The sequence below is a fragment of the Populus euphratica genome, unplaced genomic scaffold (assembly GCF_000495115.2).
Source record: "Populus euphratica unplaced genomic scaffold, PopEup_1.0 scaffold67.1, whole genome shotgun sequence".
Taxonomy (NCBI): Eukaryota; Viridiplantae; Streptophyta; class Magnoliopsida; order Malpighiales; family Salicaceae; genus Populus; species Populus euphratica.
Genome location: NW_011499914.1, coordinates 951,739 through 967,046, shown reverse-complemented (window position 1 = coordinate 967,046; position 15,308 = coordinate 951,739). Strand labels below are relative to the sequence as shown.

Here is a 15,308-nt window from a genome sequence, read left to right as displayed (position 1 = left end):
TTTTATTATTTTAAAAATATTTATTTTTAATATTAATACATCAAAATAATTTAAAAATAATTTTTTTAAAAAAAATAAAATTTATAATAAACATGGGCCTTTTTATCAAATGAATTACAAAAATTAATTATCAAGAATTTATTTGGGTGTGGAATTTAGTAATCTTCTAGCAAAAGTATTCCTCTAGATACTTTGGCTTATACGAAACAAGATCTAATACTAGATCGCTTTTAAATAAAGTTAATAGAAGGAAATCTTTGAGAAAAACAATACCAGCCCGTTGTAATATTATAGAAAAAAATGTGTTAAAAGCACTTTGCAGATTTGGACATTGTTCTTCACCAATCCTATTTTTACCAAAATCATTATAAAATAAAAACGCAAATTATAAATATAAAAAAATCTTTAAAAATACATATATGTGGACTTAACCAAAGTATTGATTTAGAAATTAAAGCACTGCTATATCTTGCAAGGATAAAAATAAAAATACAATTACTAAAAAGTATATTTATTGAAAAGAACAACTATGAATCTCGAAAGGGATTAGTTTCACCCTTTCAAAAAAGTATGAGAATACCCAAATAAAAAAAAATTAAAAAGACTTACCATTTTTTTTCTTTTAAATGGTCCAATAACTCACATTTTAAAAATTATTTTTCATAACTTTTTATTCTTAAGAATAACATTAAGTAACTCGTACTTCTTCTTTTTTTTTTAACTAAAATATAATGTTAAAGTTTCAAGTCAAATGATAAATTAATTAGAATGTTTAATATTGTGATACAAGTGTTTTTTTTTTAATATTTATCACTTAAATATATATAAAAATAATTTTTTGAATATTTTTTATTTTTAACATTATCATATTAAAATAGTTATAAAAGTCTAAAAAAATATTAATTTAATTATTTTTTAAAATAAATATACTTTTAAAAATAAATTAAAATTTAAAAAATAACACACTCCCAAAAAAATAAAAAATAGAAAAAATACATCTTATTACCCTTAAAATATCAAAAAAGAAGGACAAAAAAAACTCTTGAAATTATTCACAATTTAACCCAACAACAAACCCCAAAACGACAAACCGTTACCCAACCTCACGCCTCCTATAAATAATAGCCACCCGTCATCATCACCTTCCCTTCTTTAAAAAAATTCCCCAAATTAATTTTATTCAAAATCGTCAAAACCCTAATTTTCTAACAAACTCTCTAATGGCGCCGCCGCCAATGAAATCGAACAAGGCAGGAACGCTAAAATCAGAGACAGACCAACAGAATTCAGCGGAAGTCAAAGAATCGAACAATCTATGGGTAGGGAATATATCGAGAGAAGTAGCAGATTCAGATCTAATGGAGTTGTTCGCGCAATTCGGTGCGCTTGATAGTGTAACGACGTATTCAGCAAGAAGTTATGCGTTTGTGTACTTTAAACATGTTGAAGATGCTAAACAAGCTAAAGATGCCTTGCAAGGGAGCTCTCTTCGTGGAAATCAGATTAAAATCGAGTTTGCTAGACCGGTTTGTTGTTCTTTTCATCTTATTACTATCATCATTTTTCAAAATTTTGATTTGATTTTGGGTTTTACTAATGATGGCTTTGTGGATTTTGGGTTGAATTTGATGATTGATTTGTTGTGTAATATTATTTATTTGCGTCTGTGTGGTGATGATGATAACAGAATTAACCACAAAAAAACCCCCTTTTCCTTCCCCGATCGGGAAAAAAATTCAATCCTTTCTAAATTTTAATATAAATAGAGAGGATTTGCGAATTTGTGCGTTTTGATTCAACGTGCGAGCCTTTTTTTTTTTTCAAAATTGAAATCGAAACACTCAATTAAGATTGGGTTTTTAAGTGATTTGGAGAGGAGATTTTGGTTAATTTGAAATTAAAAAAACTTTTTTTTTTTAACTGGGCAATAACATTTGACAAAGGAGTTAAAGAGAATAAAACATATATATATATGTATTTTTAAAAAGACCTTCAAATCATTTTCTCAAACCATTTTGGGGTTCAATTTTCAATTTGTACATTGATATTCCAATGGAAAATTATCTCGTATTTCATTATTAGGCATATCAAGTTGTACTCGCAGCCGATTTCCGATGCATTCAAACAATAATTTCATATCCACGGAGTTGTAGTCCCTCGTCTTCTTGCTGGAAAAAATTCGTATCCCATTCCAATAATCATCAACTTCCCATTATTTTCTCCGTAACCAAGAAATAGAGAAGGAAAATGAATTCTCTATTGCCCAATTCTCTTTCCTAACCATTGGATTCGTCAATGAATGTCAATTCATAATTGACGGTAGTGTCAATGGCTGCCAATCTAAATCCAATAGGCAGTCAGTCAATTCAATGGATTTCGTGAAATTACTATAAGATAGCCAATTATTTGTCAAATATATTTCTGCGCACAAGCTTCCTAATACTCAAATCCCAATAGGGTCTGCGGTTTTTCCTTCCTTCACATGATAAATATTTTGCGTTGCTAGTTAGATGATAGAGCTTTACCACGATTATTGAGTATACTAAAATAATCAAGAGGAAGGTTAAAGAAAAGGGACAATTTCCTGGAAACTTATCAAACCTCCAAACGTGAATTTGCCATTCCAAGACGTGCATAAATTAATATTATCACTTTACATACGCCCTTGAGGTCATAATCGTGTGTCGACTGGGTGGGAGCGACTAGTCATCATTTCTGCAAATTCAGGAAAGATGGATAACCAAAATCGCGGGCTGCTGAATATTGGATGCCTAGGGAAAGCCCCGTTTAGATCCTTAACCTAAATATCAAGTTTACTTTGAAATGTAGTCACCTGGGTACATGCAATAGTTTTAACTGTATGAGTAAGAAGATAACTCCTAACAAGCAAATAAATTAAAGATCGTTTATAGTTTATCTCTGGAATTTGACGAAGTATACAATTTGACCTCGTGAATAGTTTAGGATTATTAGCTAAATTGTATAATCAATTGCTTTGCATGATGGATACTGTACCATCTAAGCCTTCAAAATATTCCAATTAGAAATTTGGTTTATTGGTGATAAAACTTCCAAAAGCGAACTATTCAATATGACTTCATATTAGAGGAAGTTCAAAGACAATTACTAATCGATTCATAATGTTGAAGCATGTATGGTAGATCGTCTTTTAAAGATCAGAGTCTTCATTCATTATGGCAAGGAAAAAGGAAAGAAAATGGAGTTACTTTGTCTGAAGGCAATCGTTTGTTTCATGGCTATCAACCTGGAAGACTTGCAGAAAGAAACATAACATAACCTTTTCTTACCAAGGGACTATCCTTGTTGATATTAATAGTGATTTTTTTTATTATGCTAATGTTTTAACTCAGTGATTGTACGGTGGCAAGTTTTCTAGAATCTGACTGTTTTCTGTAGCACTCTTATAATGGAAATTTGACAAGTTGGTCAGTATGAAGTTATTTTTGTGATAGTACTTGAAAATATTAAAATTGTAAGTGCTATAAACAAGTTGTTCAATGCTAAGGTTGCCCTTTTATAGATCTGTAGAATTCATATGATGTATCAATATTTTTCTTTTCTTCTTAGTTGTTATTGATGCATTTTCTATGTTTTAAAAATTCAGAAAGTGGTAATACCGGCAACATCTTTTTTCCCACGAGAACGTGTGTCGCTTGAGCTTCTTCCTTTTCTATTCTTAACCCTCCCTCTCTTTTCCAGGCCAAACCTAGCAAGTATCTGTGGGTGGGTGGAATAAGCTCATCAGTTTCTGAGGAACGGCTGGAAGAAGAGTTTCTTAAGTTTGGTAAAATCGAGGATTTTAAGTTTCTTAGAGATCGAAAGATTGCATATGTTGAGTATTTGAAACTGGAAGATGCTTTTGAAGCAATGAAAAACATGAATGGAAAGAAAATTGGTGGTGATCAGATTCGTGTGGATTTTCTTCGATCACAATCCACAAGAAGAGTAAGTTGATATCTTTTGGACGAGCATATACATATGTTTGTGCTGAGGGCAATCATCACTGATAGAGCTTCCATTATATAAACAAACTAGAGTTTGTTGAAAATTCTGAATGATAACAAATTTCAGCATTTTCTTGATAACATATTTCCTGATAACAAATTTCTCCGGCTTTTGTTATGAATTTATCTTGTATTTTGATGCCAGCTAGAGCAATGATTTGTGTTTAAACTAATTCCAGTGAAGTATTAACTGTGCCTGACCTCCTATGACACCCATCACTTTAATTCATATACCTGATTGCTTTTTTTCAAATGGATTCAATATGCTTTAGTATTTTTTTATTTTTCCCTTTTATTCATTTGTATAAACATAGCTGACATTTTGTTTACCGTCTTCAGGAACAGTTACCTGACTTTCTTGATTCAAGAGAGGATCAGTTTTCAGCAACACAATATGGAGTTAGACGACCTCAGGTGATAAATCATGAACAACCTTAACTCTCTCATTTCTGATGTCCTTAATCATGCATGTTAAGTTATTATATGTCTGCTGGTTGTATACCCTTTTACTCATTTCACAACCTTAAGAAACTTATACTGCAAACTAAAACAGTAAGCCTAGACCTGTTCAATGATTTTGTGGGAGAAACTTGGGCTTCACGTAATGATATTTGAAAAGATTTTTAGTTGGCTAGTAATGTTTAAATTGGCTTAGTTGAGCCAAAATTTGTTTGACGGTAGTCTGTCCCTCTGGATTATATTTTGAATTTTCATTTTTCATGTTGCAGCTACCTCAGTCTTTGGGAGGACGAAAGGATGGTCAACCCAGTAATATTTTGTGGGTAGGCTATCCTCCTTCTGTGCGGATTGATGAACAAATGCTGCATAATGCCATGATTCTTTTTGGCGAGATTGAGAGAATCAAAAGCTTTCCTTCAAGGCATTATTCATTTGTCGAATTTAGGAGTGTTGATGAAGCCCGGCGTGCTAAAGAAGGCCTGCAAGGGCGGCTTTTCAATGATCCTCGTATCACAATTATGTTCTCAAGTAGTGGGCTGGCACCTGGGAAAGAATACTCTAGTTTTTATCCTGGAGTTAAAGGTCCACGGCCAGAGATGTTTAATGAACATCCTTTTACACCCATGGATGTCATGTTCGATCAACCTGGGGGGCCAGGAAATTTCAGTGGTCCATTTCCACCTAGTGGCATTCATAGACCTAACCTGCCAGTAAGGCCTTTTGGTCCTCAAGGTGTTTTTGACACTTTACTTCAAGGTGGAGAGTTTAACGATTTAGCTCCATCTCATAGCACTCGAGATCCTGCATCTGGGATCCTTCCTTCTCCTGCTTCTAGTATTAGGCCATCCATGAGGTCGGTTTCTAGTGGTTGGGATGTGCTTGATCCCAGCCAGTTTCCTAGGGAGGCCAAGCGATCAAGGATTGATGCTGCACCATCTATTGATGATGATTCTTTTCCAGCTAGAAAGATGGATGATCGTGATCTGGGGTTGGACAAATCATATGGGCTAGGTCCTAGAGGTGCATATCCAAGTCTCCAGGGGAATAGTAGTCTTAGTCCAGTTGGTGGTAGGTTTAAGGGTCATTTTGATAATGATTTCATATGGCGTGGGATTGTGGCCAAGGGTGGAACGCCTGTATGCCATGCCCGTTGTGTCCCAGTAGGTAAAGGGATAGAATCAGAGATGTGAGTATGAAATTTGCTCTTAGCACTTTTTTGTCTTTGCGTTTTGCATATCACACCCATTTAAATGTTGTAGCCTGTATGTAATTTTGTTTACCTATAGCACATGTGTTCTTACATGGAATAGTTTCACCAATACATAATTATTTGTTTCTGCTCGTTCTAGAAGCCGAGACACATGGCTGGGTTGGCTTGCCAAATTTCCTTGAAATTTTACAAAAGCTGCTCGCCTTAATTATCTGCATAAAGTTGCTCATAATGCCTTTTTTCTATCACCATTAAATCTCCAGCTGTTGTTCGCTGCTGAAACATCATTTTGCATCATAAATATTCTTTAGTTAACTCTTTGACATGCAACATTCTTGACCAACTCCTTCCTGATAAATTCCAATTCTTCTCTGGCTTCAAACTCAGCTTTCAATGGATGATGTCACTCAATAATGGCTCTGTTCTCACTAGCATTTCACCTTTTCCATCAAGCGCTTCAGCAATAACCTCCTTTTCACATCCTAACATGTAATCTTCCTACTTTGCAGACCTCATGTCATAAATTGCTCAGCAAGAACAGGGCTGGATATGCTGGCTAAACACTATGCTGAGGCAATTGGGTTTGACATTGTCTTCTTCTTGCCGGATAGTGAAGAAGATTTTGCTTCCTATACAGAATTTCTGCGTTATTTGGGTTTGAAGAATCGGGCTGGTGTAGCAAAGTTTGATGACGGGACCACTCTATTTCTTGTGCCCCCATCTGATTTCTTAAAGAATGTGTTGAAAGTTGCAGGACCTGAACGCTTGTATGGTGTAGTTCTCAAGTTGCCACAACAGGTCCCTAGCAACACATCAATTCAGGAACAATTGCCTCAGCCCATCCATTTTTCTCAGTATACAGACAGTCAGATTCCACCACCAGAAGCTGACTACAATCAGCTCCGTCAGGGGGAGGAGCGAGTAATGCCAATCCATCATAACAGGTTTTTGCATGAGGATTCAAAGCTTCATCCAAAATCATTTTATCCTTCGACAACAGAGTCCATTGCAGTGCCACCAGTTCCCCAAGAGTATGCGCCAAATCTTAGTGCAGGACCATCCACTGCGGGAGTTTTGACACCTGAGCTTATTGCTACTCTTGCAACTTTATTGCCCACTAATAAGCAGTCATCTAGTTCAGAAAGTAATCAACCAGCATTGGGCTCTTCTATTGTCAGGCCACAATTTTCTTCAGTTGCACCTGACAGAGGAATTTCCTCTCAGGGATGGAAGCATGATAATCAAGTTTCTGGAAATGCAAGTCATTTACAAATGGGGAACCAGTTCAGTTCTCAGGTTCAGGTTCAGTCTCAGTTCCAGCCTTACCCATCTGTCCCCAACACATATAGCCATTCAGTAACTGTGGTCCCTAGCAACAATCAGATCCAAGATTCTACTGCCAGCCTATCGCATCAGAGTGTAACTTCATCCAGACTATTGACTAATTTTTCTATGCCTTCTCAAAGTGGACAATTTGCTTTGTCTCCACAGGTCAGCCAGAAAAATCTGCTCAGAGTCCCTCAAGCTACTCAGAAGGGCCATGGGTTGGTCCATGGAACAGATGTTCTGGAGCCATGTAGCCCTTCAATTATGCAGAAACCTAATCATACTGATATCTTGTTTTCAGGTTCAGGGAACGAATTATTCTCAGACCCAATCAGGGATCCCACCATCTGCAGACAGAGGGAACTGGGAGCTCCCCAATCAAGTGCAGCAATTCCAACCTGCTCTTTCTGGATCTGGCCAGGGCACCTCAGAGGTTGAGGCTGACAAGAATCAGCGCTATCAGTCAACTCTGCAGTTTGCAGCCAACCTCCTGCTCCAGATACAGCAGCAGCAGCAGCAGAAGACTGCTACCAACCCAGCTGCACACGGATCTGGAAATCAGCAATGAGTTTGCTCTCATCAAGGTAATTATTCCTGCTGTGACTTTTTAATTTACTCAATTGTTAGGTCCTTTTAGAATAAAGTGATAGTGCAGCTGTAAGTGTGGTTTGAATGTTCAAGTGATTAAATGTGTCTATTATTTGTCTATGATCTTGGCTCACAGGTATAGTACAGCATCTTCTCTAGTAAAGTGAACATTGTGTTGTTTCATGTATTTTTTTTCCCTTAATTTAATTGCCCATATCCATTGAAAACCTTTTTAGATAGATTAGCATTGGAATGCAAGATCTGCTATGATTGTTATTTGATAGAGGGTCTGCTCTGATATAGAAAACAACAATGTGCAAATGAGTAAATTAATCGTCATGCTTGTAGTCTTGTACATTACATTTAAGATGGTAACATTAGATGTTGGGAAATAGAATTGTCATGGCTGTTTGGAAGAGCTTGAGTTGCTGTGAGGTGCCCAGGAAGAGATGACTTACTTTAGATCGGGTTGGGACTTAATTATTGGAGTTCTGTTTGATATTGATGATATAAGGGATTTCATTCAGGAAGAAATGGACAATTTTAGATCAAGTTAGAACTAGTTTTTTGGAGTTATTTTTGGTAATAATGATACAAGGGATTTGATGTGGAAGATAGTCTTCTGAAGATGATTGCTGGCATCATATGCTACAGTTTGGCATTTGGAGAGCTGACTATGCTTCAACAGTGTTTCTTTCAAGACTGTTATTTTTCAAGGAACAGTGGTATGTTTTAGGTTGAATCGGTTGGTTTTGGTCTGTAACTGTAATTGTTTTTTATCGGATAATTCAATCATCATCTCTTCTGGGATATTGGCTTTCAGCTTGTTTTATTTGCTTAAATTAACATTGAAGCTGATTTTCTATGGCCTTCAGCTTGTTTTCAATGGGTAAAATAACCTTGAAACTGGTTTTCTCTTGATAGAAGTTGTTTTTTAAGTTTTGGGGATTGGTAGACATGTTTCATTTCATTTTTATATTCTAATCCAGAAAATTGCCTCTCTACTCTAGCGAGCGTTGATTGTAGCAGCCAAAGGAAAAAAAATGAGAATCTATTCTTGTCTTCAAGGTAATGTTTGGTACCAAATAATGAATGCAATTTAATGGAGAGGAACATATTCGTCTCTCCACTACAGTGCAATCACATTCCATTACGATCTTTTAAATGTATCATAGTTTGAAGAGCAAGCATCATTTTTTTCTTAAAGACAATCTGTTAGTGCTTGATGCAGCATTAAATCAGGCACATAATAGATTTAAGGTTAAATTTTATGGGACTGAATTATAAGCTTAGAAATAGGATTAATCAACTTCATGCTGTAATGCATGGGGATTTGAGGTGGAAGGGATGTTTTTGTCTCCTAGTCATTTGTGGGTCATGTCTGCAGTTTATGGACAGAAGGTTTGCTTGTAACGTAGCAGCAATGATGACAGCAGATTGCTTATTCTATTTTGAACCATGCCTTGGAAATGATAATGCAGCAAAATGAGGGTGATGTTGGTGGAGGGTTATAATGTCCACTTCGCAATCAGTGGCATTGGTAATGAAATTAGGAACAATATTTTTTATTATGAGATTAACTGAATGGGCAGCTGTTTAAAGAGGTTGAATCCAAGCATTCTACTTCTTTGGATGCCCTTTTTGCTTAGGATTGCGCCTTTTAGCTTACGGAACATGACAATCAACTCTGCTCTTTTGGTGCTTTGCAGTTTCTGCGCACTGTAACATATCTTCATGCTTTTGATGCTTTAAATTCTGTTAGTCATTGAATCCCCATGCATTCAATGTTGACATGCATGTCATTTTTATTTCTATCAGACCTGTCTTATAATCTCTCTTTGCATGACCAATTATGGTATTATATTATGTTGTGTATCATCGTTCATCTTTACTGCTATCAAGTTTTTTCTCTTGCTGATTAGATGTATTCATTTGTTTGTTGATGCTTAATGTTGAGTGCCGGAACAGATGGCTATGCTTTCGTGGTTTTAAATGCATGTTTCTTTTTATATGCTTTTATTTTATGGTCATATGCTGCCCTTTTTGTTTGCATTTCTATTATCTAAGCTTATATTTCTCTGACACCGTGTAGCTCTTTCTTTTTCATCAACTTTTCATATGTTACCAAAATTTAGGTTGGATTTGCTTAATTGTAACCATGAGATGTAATTGTACTTTGTAAGAGTTGGTTTTACATAAATATTTAAGACATCTGCTATTGAATTTCCTGAAATATGGTCTACCAAGGATGTTTCCTAAAATGATTCTTAATTTTGTTGAAAGGTCCTAGAAATCAATACACTCAATAACGTATGCCGCAGAAGTTTTTATAGATATAAAAAATGATGAGAGTTGATATATTGGAGCTCATTTTCACCTTTAAATAGGCATTTACACTTATTTTTTTAACTGTTTGCCCATGCAAACTGAGTTGGATGAACCGTATCATCCTCTACATCAGACATTGACAGAATAAGAACCTAGTGCATCCATTCAAATGAACCATTAACTACAAAATGCCACACGAGGAGGAACTTAGTTCATGTTCGTGTTGTAGAAACTTGTATGGTTTCAAGGATAAGGAACTGCATAAACTACCTAGGTAAATGTAAGGTCAATAAGTGTCAAAGCAGGCATCAAAAATGAAAACTCACGCTCCACAGATATGTTCCGTTTCGGTTAGATATTCTGTATTGGTAATCTTACTACTACTATTACAGTCAATTCCGAGCATTAAACAACACTACTGCGTTTGTGATAGCTAAATGAATTAATCAAATTGGGAATGCATATTGGGTCAATTTTGTTAGGTCTGAAAATGTTGCATCTGTCCCACTTAAATTAATTTATAGGGCTGTTAATTGGAAAATTGTTTCTACTGGTTTCGCACGACAAAATTAGAGTTTTTAGTTTTTCAAAAGTTTCCCTCCCCAAATATGCAAAGAGACAAAACTGAATTATTGTCAGTGACTGGAGATCCTTTGTCCTCTAAAGTATATACATTTTGATACAAAGCTTAACTAAAGATGAATCAGCCCTTCTCTTTTCACTCCACTTTTCTTGTTTTTGATTGCAGATTCAGTCTAACATAAACTAATTAGTTTAGGGTTTTCTAATGTAAAGAAAAACATTTAGGTAGAGCTTGTTAAGTATTCGATTCTGTTTTAGCTTATGAAATGAACTTAGTACAGTGGAGAGCAAACTACTTTAGAGCCTCGTAAGTACAATCAAAAAGGGATAAGCGACAGATTTTGCAAGAAATGTCTGTATTGATCTGTGTTCATCTTTAATTGAGATTGTTATAGATTTTATTAGATCCCCACTATTTCAAGAATCAAGACCATCCCTTGGCTCTTGGACAGGAACATAAATGCAACAGCCTGGAAGCTGCTAAAATCCTTGTTGGTTTTTAGACATTCTTTACGAGGACTCAATTTCATCAGCTGTCATTGGAAATCTTCCTGCGCTCAACCCAATTAGCTAGCAGTCATTCTAGTTCACTGGGTATTTCTTAGTATCCAGTTCTTCCTTTATCTCTTATGCGTGTGAGAGAGGAATGTAAGGAGAGGCAAAACCTTAGTATCTTTGGTTGCAAACAGCTTTTGAGGACTGTTACCACTTTGTGTTTTTTCTGAAAGGCAATCAGGGCACTTCAGATATTGTAACGATGTCAACAAACATTGTCAATCATCGGTCTAGCGTTCTGTTTTAGCAAATTTCTCAGAATCGAGTGCAATTAGAGGTTAATATTCCACTTCTATTAATGATTGGGTTTAGCAAACAGGCTTTGGCTATAGTTCTAACCTGTATATTTTGAACAATCATATCATAGCAGAATGGTAGTAATGAGAATCCAATTTCGGCTCCCAGCAAATATCAACATGCTCGTTCCTAGTTATTTTCAGTTGGTTTTGCGGTTTGCAAATCGATTTTCATATATCTCGCCTAAGGCTTCATTTGTTTTTGTGATGTGGTTTGGTGAGGTGTTTTGTCCATTATAGTTTCTTGAAATCTTGATCAAGAAAAAGCTATGATTTTATAGGTTTTTTAAAATTTATATTTTTCTACTCGCAACTATAAAAACTACCAGACATGCTAAATCTTCTATCTCATCAAAGCGAGGCAGTCTACGTTGGTCACTTCATATAGCAGTTTCGATCAAAACTATCCGGACCCGCAATCATGGCAGTCATGGCAATTGCTGGAGGTGCCTTCTAGCAGTTGCACTTGATGCTCCGTCATGTGGTGTCACTTTCTGCACGAGCAGAGTAAGGAATTGCTATGAATTTGGGGTGAGATCTGGCTGATAGCCTCCTATCCCAGAAGAATTTGATACTTTCCCTGTTTGTTAAATGAGCTATTATCATATAATTAAGTAGGAAACAAATGCTAAGCATATAAAGGAGGAGCGTATTTCCATGCCTGTGACTGGAAGTGAGAAATGGCAGTGATGGGCGTCTATCAGCACCTGATGAGGATTTCGTTTTTGTGTTGTGTAGGTGAGTGGAGCCCCGTTTTCCTCTCAAGGTGGCATCCATCAGTACAGAATCTACCTCTAGGATTGGCTATTCTGCCTGTAAATATCGAGGAGGAAGTGCAAGATCAAAGCTGTCTAGTGTTCGGATTGGGTTGGGTTGACTGTGTTTGTAGTCAATTCAGGAATGTAAATGGGTTTTGTCCCCCCTCTCTCAACATGACGCCATCAGAATGTTTTTTCCTTCTTTCTTTCAATGATTTGATTTCTTCTAGCTGATGCGCTCTCTCTCTCTCTCTCTTTCCAAACTGGTACTGGTATACTACCAAATCTAGTTCAGGTTTGAACATTAATTCAACTAAATTCGAGTTATTCATACGTTATTTGATTGATTCGGTGAAGCTTCACGAGATTTATTGAGTTGATTTTAAAGAATATTTTTTACATAAATTTTTTACTCAAAACAATATTATTTTAAAATTGATGTTGGGGTCCTTTCTCGTCGGATCGGATCTAATTAGGACACATTGAAGGTTCAAATTATTCGGCAAGATCATTTTTTACCTGCTTGCCGAGTAAAATAACCGAGGATCTCAACTGCTTTCCCCAGCAGTGGTATGGTTAATTTTGAATACAAAACATTAAATTGAATCAATCATCTAAAAATCAATAGAACATTGGGTTTTTTTTTCTCTTTCAAATTAGCGCAGGAAACACAAAACGTTGATGGAATACGGTTTAATTTTTTTTTTTATGAACATATTTTCATTTCTCCCGTTTTAGAAGCATAACAAGGTGAAAATTTAATTAAAATTTAATTATCTGGCCCAATTAGTATACTAATTTGTAATGATTAATAACATCAATTAACTATTTCGCATAAAAATCATGATTTATGGACGAATGAAACTGGTTTAGATTCAAACAAAATTTAATCATATTAAACTAAAATAACAAATCAAAATTACTATTATTTTTTATATAATTATTGCATTAGACTTAAATATTATAAAAGTTTATGTAACCATTAAGAATCACCTAACTACTTGAGTTAAATAATTGTATTTTTACTTTGTTGTACTTTAAAAACACAATATTACTAGACATCATTATTATGAAACATGACGACAAGGTAAAAATATACTATTTTATTAAAAAAATTCAAATAATATTATTCTATAAATATTTTATTTTTACAGTGTTAATTGTCATATTTATTCATAACATTGGCAATATTATAGCTACACTTAAAGGGAGCAGACATATTAAGATAGCTCATGATACTTTCTTCTAACGAGGAAAGCATGGCTTCAAGAACAATGGCTCCTCGAATACTTGGCTGCCAGCCGAAACATGATTGAGCAAACCATGTATTTCACCCCCACGTCTTCCCTTCATCTGCCTGTCCTCATCTATTTATCAGCACGAGTCCCTTTGAGGATTTCATGTCAGGAATGGGGTTTTTGCTATCATGGGATCTTGCTGGATGGATCGGCAAGTCAGGCATCCCTGCAAATGACACGTTTGGGCCAGAGGAGAAGATGGCTTGGAAATGGTTGAAGACGGGAAACAATCTAATATAGGTTTTCCGACGAGCCTGCAATGTATGACCATCTAGGAACAAACGGGAGGTGCTCACATGAGCTTGTACCCGAAACTTTGGCAGTTCATGGACTAGGTAGTTATTTGAAAATATAATAGTGGTTATTTTTTAAAATATATTTTGTTTTGTATTATATTAAAATAATATTTTTTATATTAATGCATTAAAATGATATTAAAATATTAAAAAAAATATTAATTTAAATTAAAAAAATAAAAATATTAATTTTTAAAAAATATTTTTAAAACACAAAAATAAATAATTTTAAAATATATAAACAGCTTGATCACTCCAAACTATATATCATGTATGATTGGCTTTTATTTATTATTTTTTGAATGTATCATGTTAGGATGATTTTGAAGGAAAGTTGGAAGTCTTTATTATTACAAAATCTTGTAAGATTTGCGCACAAAGTTTAAAGGGCTAGATGTGTTTTTTTTTTTTTCAATTAGGAAATTTAACTTAAAAATAAAGTGCATGATCCTACAAGGTTAGATGAGTTAATCTAAATAATTATTTTTTAAAAAAGTTATAATAATGTTGTTTAATTTTAATCAAAATCAATTAGATTTTGATTAAGTAAAAGCAGATCAACAATATATTGCTTTTTTTTTTTTACACCCACATCAAGCCAAGGTGCATTGAATCCCGAGTTCAATGATATATATATATATATATATATATATGCTCTTAGAGAATGAAACACATCTTAATTAGTTTTTTAAAAAAATCAAGAAAGGCATCATCTTTTTTAGAATTTACCGTCTAAGAAGTGAGAAATGCATATTTTAGGTTTATTTATTTTTCCTTTTATAGGAAAAAATTATTTATTGTTTCAATATAAAATAAAAAAATCAATTTAAAAAACCTCATTTTTCTATAAAAATATAATTGACAAAGAAACTTAGGATTTCATTCTCCTTTCATAACTTCAAATTTTGAATGAAAAGGAATTCTCCAAACATAGCCGCATACCGGGCTAATTAAAAAAGAGTATAAATGGTCTGTAAATATTTTTGAATGAATTAATTAAGAAAAGAATGATTTGTGAGGTTTTGGGTGGTTAGGTTGGGAGGAAAAAAGGATGAGTTGTTATTAAGAAAAAAATATTTTTGAATAATTTTAATTTATTAATATAAAAATTAATACCATGTACTTTCATATGTATTTTTACTTAATTTTAATGATTGAATCAGGTAAAAAAAGTCTTAATAACTTTTCAATAGTTTTATAAAAGTACATAATTTATTATAATTTTTCTTAAAATTTTCATCCATGTTAATTATTTATAAGTTTTTTTAAAATATAAATATATTTTTTATATATAATACTAAATAGTTTAGTGGCCCAAAGAAATGGATATCCTCAAACGAAATTACCTAGAACATATACAAAATTACAAAATAAATCTTATTAAATATTTGCATAATTTTAATTACTAACATTTAATAATTATATGATCAAAATTAATTTTATAATTTTAAAAAAAAACATTGATTTTATATCAATTTTCAACATTTTTCATTGTTTATTAATAATAATAATAATAAAAATTCTCATCATTTTATTCATCACCTTATCATCCTTACATCATGGTAACTGTTTTATTCATAATCTAGT

General features: G+C 33.9%; 1 protein-coding gene across 5 annotated transcripts; it reads left to right on the top strand.

Moving 5' to 3' along the window:
• The first annotated feature begins 1,136 nt into the window (after positions 1 to 1,136).
• FPA (RNA binding protein) lies at positions 1,137 to 12,494 on the top strand. Of its 5 annotated transcripts, none has more exons than XM_011038824.1 (7): positions 1,137 to 1,526; positions 3,721 to 3,966; positions 4,365 to 4,439; positions 4,754 to 5,670; positions 6,204 to 7,185; positions 7,322 to 7,604; positions 12,108 to 12,494. In XM_011038824.1, the coding sequence occupies exons 1-6, from the start codon at positions 1,221 to 1,223 to the stop codon at positions 7,586 to 7,588; spliced, it is 2,793 nt and encodes a 930-aa protein (XP_011037126.1). In that variant the 5' UTR covers positions 1,137 to 1,220; the 3' UTR covers positions 7,589 to 7,604; positions 12,108 to 12,494. The 5 variants fall into 5 exon arrangements, with proteins under 5 accessions (XP_011037126.1, XP_011037128.1, XP_011037129.1 ...); XM_011038826.1 differs by lacking the exon at positions 12,108 to 12,494 and adding an exon at positions 10,971 to 11,482; XM_011038827.1 differs by lacking the exon at positions 12,108 to 12,494 and adding an exon at positions 8,263 to 9,836.
• Positions 12,495 to 15,308: the final 2,814 nt, after the last annotated feature.

Excerpts from the sequence above, each read along its gene's own strand:
- FPA (XM_011038824.1), top strand. The coding sequence starts at position 1,221 with ATGGCGCCGCCGCCAATGAAATCGAACAAGGCAGGAACGCTAAAATCA. Across the intron at positions 1,527-3,720 it reads AAATCGAGTTTGCTAGACCG|GCCAAACCTAGCAAGTATCT; the intron begins GTTTGTTGTTCT and ends TCTCTTTTCCAG. Across the intron at positions 7,186-7,321 it reads AATTTGCTTTGTCTCCACAG|GTTCAGGGAACGAATTATTC; the intron begins GTCAGCCAGAAA and ends TCTTGTTTTCAG.